Source organism: Amblyomma maculatum, chromosome 2 (assembly GCF_055883805.1).
Source record: "Amblyomma maculatum isolate TAMU_Amacu chromosome 2, ASM5588380v1, whole genome shotgun sequence".
Lineage (NCBI taxonomy): Eukaryota > Metazoa > Arthropoda > Arachnida > Ixodida > Ixodidae > Amblyomma > Amblyomma maculatum.
This window is the reverse complement of record NC_139345.1, coordinates 128,651,494-128,661,998: the sequence shown is the minus strand read 5'-3', so window position 1 is coordinate 128,661,998 and position 10,505 is coordinate 128,651,494. Positions and strand designations below refer to the sequence as shown.

General features: G+C 45.4%; 1 protein-coding gene across 1 annotated transcript; it reads right to left on the bottom strand.

The window, feature by feature from the left end:
- Window positions 1-5,035: 5,035 nt before the first annotated feature.
- LOC146199811 (uncharacterized) lies at window positions 5,036-6,619 on the bottom strand. Its single transcript, XM_084595255.1, has one exon. The coding sequence runs from the start codon at window positions 6,428-6,430 to the stop codon at window positions 6,068-6,070; it is 363 nt and encodes a 120-aa protein (XP_084451381.1). The 5' UTR covers window positions 6,431-6,619; the 3' UTR covers window positions 5,036-6,067.
- Between the last annotated feature and the right edge of the window lie 3,886 nt (window positions 6,620-10,505).

Sequence of the window (10,505 nt, the reverse complement as noted above, 5' to 3'; positions counted from 1 at the left end):
AAGACATGTTGAGGTGTTCACTCTCAGAAATATTAGCTTCAGAAATTCTTGACCTGAACTATGTTACCTTTCAATTATTACAAGATAATAATTAAGCCAAGTAAGCAGTGCAGTGGTAAAGCGGTAGCTATCATGACAGTTACTAAAGGCACAAGCCTGCCTCCATTTAGTGCTGGTGGTAGTGCCGCCTTGATAAGAGTCTTACCACTATGAACACTTTTCAGTGTGGCCATGCAGCTCGCAATGAGCTCCAACTTGAAACAGCACAGAATGGAAACAGCACAAACAAAATTAATTTGGTCAGAAATTATTTTTAACCCAGCCCAGTTAAACTAAGCTATAATATATACAGCACCCAAAAAACAAAACAGATGAACAATGGTTCCAGCAGGCATGTTTGATTTGTGGTAGGCAAGTCGACACAACTTAAATTAGCACAACTCTTTCAGTAGAAAAATTCAATCCATGACATGCTGCCAGACAACAATACTGCCGCTAATCTGAACCCATATAAATGCAATCAATGAAGCCACAAGAGTGGCCGATGCAAACTCTCCAAGACTGATGTTTGCCCAATAATCTCCACGATGGAACGACTGCAGCATGCCATTGTCCTACATGCTCATAAGGTAAGAAAGTTAATTCCCAAATCATATGCAAACCTTTGCACTGTATTGAATAACCATGCCAGGTGTGTTGATCCACTCTTCAAGTTCACCAAGCATGTATGCAACGTTGTTGAGACAAACTTGCAGAGCCACCACCAATCTAAGGCCATTGCAGGGATGTTATCTAAAACTTCAAAAAAATCTCCACAGATCTAAAAGTTATTGCCTAAAAATTAGCTGTGCCTGTTTCATGATGATAACTGTCACCACCGCTTCATTTTTCCCATTCTTTAGAGCCACAATAAAGCATTACAAGACACTTCGGCGACTGAAGTGGTGGAAGGCGAAAGCCCAAGTGCCGCATTCTGCTACGCATTTGTTGCAAATGTGGCGGTGAATGATACTTCGAGTAAAGAGGGTGACTACTGTTTTACCTTCCTCTCTTCCTTTATGGCATGGTACATGTGTACACGCAGAATTGTGACAGATAATGCGCCTTTTCTATCCTGTAAATAAATTTCAAACGCCGCTGATGCCTGCTGTACCAATGCCTCCTAGACATCTGGGTCTACTTCTGTTTGCTGTGGCGTTCGAGGAAGCAAATGAAAGGGCGCACGGATGCCTGGATCGGACGCCTGGTGGGGTCAGCTTCGTATATGCATTAATCGCCTTGTGACATCATGACCTGTCGTGGCGGTACATCGCGCGCCTCTTGTCGAACACAACCAGCATTTCATTGAACACATTAAAGTTCACCGGCGTTCTATACAGGAAAAGAAAGGCACAGTATCTGTCACTCGTGGAATCTCGCTATCATTTTCCCTGTAGACAAGGAGAATTACAAAGAGCATTTCCGGGGCGTGGCGCAGTAGTAAAGCGCTGGGCTGGGGTCCAAGGGATGGAGGTTCGATTCCTCGGTGGGAGACAAGGTTTATTAATGTTTTAAGCACGAGAGTAGACACAAAAGTGCAACACTTTTGCTGATGACAACGATGAGCCATTAAAGGCTTTCTCCTTAAAATTTGTTCGTAGGTACAATGCCTCAGGCTGATTTTGTATGCCTGAGTAAGTCTGCCAATTTTTCAGTGAAACAGGTAAAGAATTTTTTTTTTTTTCAGGACTAAATGGAAAGTGAACATAGATACACCCTGTCTAGATACTTTCCCCCATCACGTAGGGTAGGACGTATAGACAGTTGAATTAGTGACAAGTACAATGTCTGAACGACAGGCTCCGAGACTACGAAAATTCTTCCAACACATACACTGTATTACTAACTCAGTGCCCATCACACAGGACGTGGTCACTGAAACACACAGATATAACTGGTATTCTATTACTGGTAGAAGAAATTCTGTATCGGTGAAGCCTTTAACCATCATTTTACATGACTCGTTTGAATCAGACCACTGACCAGCATTGAAGAAGCCAAAGCTACCATGCTACATCGCAGAACTGCTGGTCAAGTCGGCTGCCATGAACAAACCAGCAGTTAGAACTGTCCGAGCAGTTGGGCGTAAAAAGCAGCATTTGTTCACAGGTTAGTGCCAAAAACCTGGTACTTTTTTTTAGATTTTTACGCTAAGAATAATAGCGCTCACTTCTTATAGATTTTAATAAACCACGCCGCTGTCAATCAGATGGTAGGATGGTACAAAATGGATGGTGGGAAATCAATGCTATTACTCAGATGCAATTGTCTCAGCAGTAACTTGCCTCCAACTACCAAGCGAATACTACTGCTGACCGAGTCATAAAAATAAGAGTTTCATCAAGAATGCAGGCTGGATGGAAATGTCCTCAGCATCCTCCCAACAAGCGCAGTCTTAATAATCTACAGCAAAGCCTCGCCTCCAACAACAGCTCACAAGACCTGGTGGATGGTAGAGTAGAGTCTTAACTATGGGACTTCAGGCTTTCGCTGCTGTATCCATATTGTAACTAAGCTCAGCTGTTTGCAGCATGTCGTAGACTTTGAAGAGACAGCTTGCAAGAGCCAGTAGGACACAGAGGGCCCCCAATTACAAGGCAGTGTTCATTTTGCTTTGTTTTTGCTACAACATGCTCTGTAGTTCAGTATTTTGCTCACCCTGAAGGTAACTAGTCTATGATACAGAACCGCTCAAGCAACAGAGGAAAGTGCCGCAAACCATAAAGAACACCACGCAGGATTATGATGAACAGTGGACCATGGGAACTGCAGAAGCATTCAACAATTGTGCGCAGACAGCAAGAGAAGGGTCCACCTTCCAAGTTTGCATCGTTACTGAAAGTGTAGGCACCTCCCAACCTCGAGTCATCAGACTAGTGGAAACACCGTAACCAGATGCATTTGACTGCCATCATGCTTACGCAAATCAGATGACTTAGGGTGAAAAGATGACACTTTTGATAACACCAAATCGGATGACTAGGGGTGAAAAGACACTTTTGATAATACACTCTGAATAAGGACCCAGCACATACTAAAATTAGAAGCAGAGCTGACCATCCACACGGCACATTTTCTCCAAATCAAAAATGCACTAATTGCTCTTCTACATTTAGTCATTTTTTACTCTTCTACTGGGCTAAGAGAACCTCCACGACCACAGCAGGGAAGCAAGCAGTGCAGCCTACCTTCAGGAATATGTGCACACTAACTGCCATGATACATTGCAGTAGTTTCTCGCAAAAAAAGTTCCAGAGGTGGCTACACTTGCTTTAAAGTTTTTTTTCTGCTTTTCTATGTTGTCTGGCTTCTAAAAAAGAATTTAAAACTGCAGATTTGAAAAACGCAGCCCCTCACATCAGGGTCAGCAAGGCAAAATGGATTTACTCAATATACATAGTCAGTGAAAAATGCAGATATCAATTCTTAGCCTAGTCTTGGCAGCTTGTTCAAGATGCCATTCTGCAGCCAGTATCACGAGATTCGCAAACCTGTGATCACCAGACTAGTGCACTACCAGTGCACTGAACCTTCGTGTTGCAGGGTGGTCTGTAAACAAAGCCAACACTGACATTAAACAGACTTAAAATGCAAATTCACATTGGCCAACAGTGAATGATCACATGTTGTAATGCTGAGGCCACTTTCACTGACAACGGAGCTTTCATAAGGAAAAGGCTGAAACATGAAACCCTGGCTACCCTGCCTTCTTTTGGCAGGCACATGAACAAAGAACTTCCTTCTGCCAACCTCGTGCAGCTGGACCATGCCACGATTCACCTACAGTCACTGAACACAAAGTTTATAATTAGCCCCTATATCACCGCAAGTATGAACACAGCGGTGAAAAAAAAAATCCCAAGTTCACACTAACTTCCTTGTAATGAACACAACTTTATCTGCATAACAGAAGAGTAAAAAAAACTGACGGCAATATGTCAGCACACCATAATTCTGGACCAATGGAACAGCATAGGGGGAAAGAAAAAAGCTAAAAAAGGCTGCAGCATTTTCAATCTCTGTGCACATTCCGAAACAGCACAAGCAAAGTTCTGCACCTGTTCTAGAGAACTATCCAGCATGCAATCCAGGTTTATCTACTGCATGCCATGGATGTACAAACAAAACATAAGCAAAGAAGGGAAAGCGCACAAATCGGTGTTAAGTAAAGCTTCAATGGAAAGGCTTTCAATATACCTAGTTCTGCTAATGCTAAAATGCACTGCCAATAGCATGATGAATTAGGATGAATCAGCTAACTGTTCCAACAAATTGTCAATTTAAAATAAAAACAAGGTCCCTGCAAAAGCAGCAATCGCCAAACACGACAGCACAGACTACCAATTGACGCACTTCAGCCTAACTGTGGCAAATCACACATTCCAACCTAACTACAGAAACTGGACAAAAATTCTTCCTTCACAGAGGTTCCTCCCAGACACTGATGACAGCAAGAAATCAAAGCAGAAGCAAAACAAAATCGTAGGGAATTGCCATCATGGGGCAAGAATTGGTCAAGCATGCCTCCTTCCAAGCAACACACTATACAATACCAACCAGTATTTTTTCTAGAGGTCATTTAACAGCCATGCATAAAAATATAGCTAACACAGACACCTTGAAAACAATTTTGGCAGCACTGCTATCCTGGCCCCTACCATCAAGCCAGTAAAAAAATACCTCAATCACCAGCCTTCATCTCTCCACAAAAGCAGGTTCTCCAAGCAGGCGAAGAGGGTGTTACAGGCTAGACAGGGTAAGGGGTGGGGGGCACAAATGGAAAAGAATGCGTGTTCATACCCAGACCAGCCAACCCCGAGGCGGCGAAGGCAGAACAGAGCCCAAGCCCAGCTCGTACAAGAGTTCACCCAAACGGTTGCTTACAGGTTGCCGAAGTGCCCTAGAAGAAACAAAAAGAAAGGAAGGCCACTGGCTCAATGTCGTGCTTGCGACAGGCCGAGTAACTCTTCAAAACCAGACGATGCCGTGACACAGATCAGCCTTTCTCATCTTTTTATTGTCCTCGCGTAGTGCTCCCTGCAACGACAACTGCATGGCACACTCATCATCCTCGGGAAAGAATGTTGTACATGAGGCTTTTTCTCATTTTTTATACACAGCCAATAGAAGGAGGAGAGAGACGCGAACGCCAGTCCTACGCACCAAACGCGCACACCACACACGAGGTTTAAAGAAAGTTTCTTAACACAAAAGTCTTCGAACAAGCTCTGTATATAAAGCCGCAAAGTCAACCCTCTATCTCATCGGAAATTTTTTTTTTCTTTAGCAGTTTTCTTTTGTTCCGTCTTCGGCGCGATCGGTAAAATGAATTTTTAAAAAGTAAATACAAGAGCCGGACGCGGCTGGTGCACACAGAACGGCTCAGAAACGCGCACTGAGGACGCAAACACACCCTTGTTCACAGTCAGTCACCAGCGGAGATCAGATAAAAAAAAAAGAAAACGAGAGAAAAAATGCAGGGAAGGGGTAGTGCAGGAGAGACGAGTCGCCGACGTCGTGCCCAAAGGTCGCCGATCTTGTTTTTCCCCTTCTCCGTCGGGAAGCCAAGCCACGTGTGAGCGTCCATTGTGGGCGGCTAGGCCTACGCTGCGTAGCGCACGGCCTCCGCCGGCATTCTTTCCTCTGAAAAAGATGGACGCTCGGCGGGAAAAAAAATGGGGCCAGGCTGCTTCCTCGTACTTCCGCAGCTACAGAAGCGGCTGCCGTTTCTTCGGCCAGGCAGGCGGAGCAGGGGGAAAACAGGGGAATAAAAAATTTCGAGCGGTGCGCTGATAAGACACGGGAAAATGCATTGACGGGAAAACAAATGCAGTCCTAACGTGACCGCCACGAGGGGGTGCACTTGATGCGAGGTGTGGGAGGGGAGTCGAATGTTTTTCTCTTCACGGCAGGCCTAGAACGATGACAACGCAACAACAAACTTCTTTTTGGAACATCCGTGTGCGGCGGCGGAGGTATTTTTTTTCCCGTTCTGCCTGGCTCGCTCGCTCACGCGCGGGGTCCGCTTTCACGGCTTCTCGTCGCAGTCACGCGATATGTGGCCCTGTTTGCCGCAGGTGTAGCAAGTCTTGCCATCTTCAGGGCACTCGCGGGCAATGTGGCCCTGTTTGCCGCAGTTGTAGCAAGACATGCGGCTTGAAGAAAAGCCGCCTCGCGAGTCGCCCATGCGGCTGGGCGGCCCCCCGCGCATCATTCCACCGCCGCCGCCGCGGCCTCCACCGCGGGAGTTGAACCCACCTCCGCCGGAGCGGTAACCGCCGAACGACGATCCGCCATAGCCGCCGTCCCGGCTCCCGTAGCGGTCTCCCTGCGGGCACTCGCGGGCGAAGTGGCCTGTCTTGTGGCAGCAGTAGCACTCCTGGCTGCTCATGATGCTCGTCCCGGTCTGCAGGCAAAGGCGATGAAGGTCTCCTGGGCGTCGAACGTGGTAGACTGAGACAACCGCAGCTCTAGCTTGACACGACGGTGTGACGCTGGCAATGGAACAAAGAAGGGGTTTGCACACGGACCGCCGGCAGCGCTCACGTGGTGCACTTCTGCACACGGCGCGCACGAGCGCCCGTGCAAAAGCACCCAGGCCTGTGCGTTGCCCCCGCTTCGACCGGCCGGCGCCAGCGGTCAACCGAAACTGACACCCGTCAGTTCGCGCTGCCAACCCGCTGACGTTTGTTTTGTCCTCTTTAAACGCTTTTACAGGCTCCAAAACCATTTTTAGCTGCAGCCACGAGGTTTAAAATTTGCTCATTGCAAATTAGGTGGATTTTTGTTTCTTTTTTTTTTCGACAACCGAAATTTGATAATAACTTTAGAAATACCCATGCTGTAGACTGCTTCAGATTCTAGCGACGTTCTGCCTGAGAAAACGTGTAATCCTGCTCAGTATTTTGTCCCTGCAGTGCTGTGATCCGACGTGTATTGAAGTTGACACGGTCATGTTGACAGCAGCATCAGTTTACCTTGAGTTTACCGCAAGTGGGAGGTCGTTGCTCTTTTGCGCGCGTCATCCGGCGAAGGCCGTGCGGCCGTGCACCGCGTAGTAGGACATTCCGACTGGGTGATAAGGAGCGTGAAGCTCGCGTGGCTGGGTTTCGCCATCCTGCGTTGCGCAAGCTGTCCGCTCGGCGTTACGCAGTCGGGAACAACAAACTTGGCGGCCTTGTGTAGTTCAGCGAAAGCACGGCCCAGTGTGCCGCACGCGTCCGCTGGACGACGTGAGACGAAACCGAAACTGTAGTGCGTTTTCAATATTACAGAGAGCAGAGGATGGTGACGTGAATGAACTCGTATCGTCGTTTTGGTGGCACAGAATTCATACTCATCTGCAATGTAACCCTACCTGTCAGGTTACTTTTTTATTGTTATTGATCCGACCGTCAAACAACTCTCACCAAACTTTGTGTGAAGCAATTCTGTGGAGCATTTTTCTCTCATTCTGGATTTCTTAGCTAGCCATTGAATGCAATTCATAAAAATCTACAATATTTCATGAAAAGAAACAACTCTCATTGTTCTGGGAGCTAGCAGTGTAAAAGCACCATTTTTTTATGTACCAGGCCTTGTATCTCTCTCGCTCTCTATGCATCTTGCCAGTCTGTTCCGATTATATGGTTAGCAAACTGCCTTGCCAAATATATGCCTCATGACGTATAGACCATGCAGAATAAAGGCTGAAAACAGCCGTAAATGCCCCATATATGATGACTAGGAATAAATAGTTAAGCTACTGATGCAGTAAATTGCATATTGATACACTCAACAAACACATCATATTAATGTCAATGAAACTTAGTGATCTGTGACCTATAGCAGTGGGCAAAAAAAAGTAGAATTATAAATTTGGCTCAGGTCTCATTATATATGCAAGGCTACTAAGCATGCATTACCACACTGATGCATGATTAATGTACACTCAAATTGTTTCGTGCAGCAATTAAAGCATGATGTATAATGAGTGCAGTTTAAAAGCAAACCAATTGAGTCTGTCACCTGCTTGCCTCTGCAATACAACTTAATTATGACCAGTTCATCGCATTACCTCATGGTAGTACCATATACACTTCCTCATGGCACATGAAACACCAACCTTTGGTGTTCCCCTTTCAACTTCCAATGCAATGTTTGCTCACAGTTCTTGTAGTGGTAGCACATAGAATTAAAATCACCTATTCACCAGGTAGTATTCAATCAGCTCCTAATTTGAGTTCGTGTTTGGTGCGAGTGTTATGCAATGGGTACTTTGTGTGCAGGTTGGGCAGATGATGTAAGAGGCAGCGAGATCAGCACTGCCATGTGATGATGCATTAAACTTGGTCTGTGCTTGATGATGATCACGCACAGCAGCTGATGGTCCTCCAGCGATGAGCTTCGCTGACATCTCTCTGCACGATGAACGCATTGGGTTATTGCCATGCATCTGTAGGACTGTTTCCTATGTGTATGAGGATTTCTTCCATCACCATAGTCAGCCACACAATGTGCATTGCAAGACAAAGGCTTCTCCTAATGAGCTTAAGTTAACCTCCTCCTGCGACCTGTGCAGCCATCTGGTCCCTTCCTAACCTCATCCACCTAGTTGACTCTCTGCCATCCGTTGCAATCTTGCCTTTCCCCATTGGGCAAAATTAAACTGAACTCCCTGTAGAAGCCAGTTTCAATGTCTTGTTTCTTTTGAATACACAACACTGCAACATATGGTGAGTGCATTTGAACTGGGGTTGCAGTGATGCCTACATAGCTGTCTTTGCAGGTTTGTCAGGACAATATCATCTACTTAAAAAGTACATCAACATGAAGAAGGAAGGAGCAGCTCTTTGTTCTTTGGAATAAACTCTGGAATGCCAATTGTGGTGATTATCTGATAGTTTATACATACCCGTTTTACTCATCGTAATAACAACTTTGTGCAAGGCGTCATAAACAATGCTACCGCAATAGCTTCGAATTGGTGCGCCCTGTGTACATGAAGACGCAAATTGGAAATTTTCTCGTCGATGCCACAAAAAGTGATGTCCAGTTTAGTGTGGTTAGGCAGAAGGCAAATCAGGACTGCTAGTGTTTCATATTTCACTTTAGTTTTGGGTTGTACTACCACACCATGTGAAAGACCACCCGGAATACATGTAAGGGGCTCCCCATTTACTAAGCCATAGAGACGTGCCGGCATGATGTGGGAGTAGCGTGCCTAACCCAGAGGGTTATATTCCCATCTCAAAAGTGCAAATTTGTCATACCCTGCTAACTTGACAGCTTTAGACAGACGCTGGTGAAATAGGATAAGGGAGGGCTATAGTGCTAGAATACTAAAAAGGTTGGTCGGTTTATGGGGTTTAACGTCCCAAAGCAACTCGGGCTATAAGAGACGCCGCTAAAAAGGATTGCCATTTGTGAACTCTGATGCAGACACAATAGCAAGGGTTGACTGTGAGAACAAAATGAGAGAAAATTAAAACAAATTAATGGGGGACATTTAAGCTCCGCCTTCAAGGGTATGACGCAATAGTGTAGGCTATAACACCCCATACATAAAGCCCCATTTCAATCAAGCCGTATGCAAGTGCCTGCGCGGCCTATGGGTAACGTGAATTCAAGGGTCATGGCAGGCTGATTCTGATATCCTCCCATGTGAAGGGAGAGGTCCGAGCTGTCAGCTCCTGCCAAACATAACGTCAGGAAAGCCTGTGTCTAATCAGCACGTGGCTATGCCAGCTACCACTTGTCAATGCCATACTCGTTTTTTTTTGCTCACAACGCTGACACTGACGATGGCAACGCCGCATTTTCTAGTGAATGGGCCTAACAGTATCATGCTAAAACTGGTGAGCAAGAAAAGTTACTTTCTCCACAAACTGTCAGGCTGTGCTTGGTTGAAATACAGCAGCCCTGATGACAACTGTGTTCTGGCTAAACATAACCAAGCTTTTAAAAAACACAGAGTGCCCTAAAGCAGTAAAACCTACTGAGAGCTGTCATAAGTCGTCTGCCCTAGTCAAATGTATTTTTTGTTTGCCAAAGTTAATTATTATAGAGCAATCAGCATACCTTTATTATTGGCTTGACAAACAAAGGGACAGTATAAGAGCTTTAGAGCATCTTGAAAACAGCTATATGCAATGTTTCTATCAAGTTATGATTCAAATAGCTTTATTTGAAAGATATTTAATGTGTGACTGATGTACTGGCTCTGCCTCAGTGTTCTTTCTCACAATGCAGATTTTGTTCTCCAAGACCCATCTAGGGACATTAAACTGCCACCACTGCCCCGTGGAAGCTTTTTTCATAGCATAAATTATGGTTTAAGGGCCGTTCAAAAGCTGTTTTACGTAAACCACAGCTTGACAAAAACATGACATTGTGTTCCTGAAGCCAATAATTAAAAATTTAGCTAATCAGTCTCAGGACACTCCATGTTTTTTTAAAGCTTGATTACATTGAGCTGAGATGCCTAA

Excerpts from the sequence above, each read along its gene's own strand:
- LOC146199811 (XM_084595255.1), bottom strand. The coding sequence starts at position 6,430 with ATGAGCAGCCAGGAGTGCTACTGCTGCCACAAGACAGGCCACTTCGCC.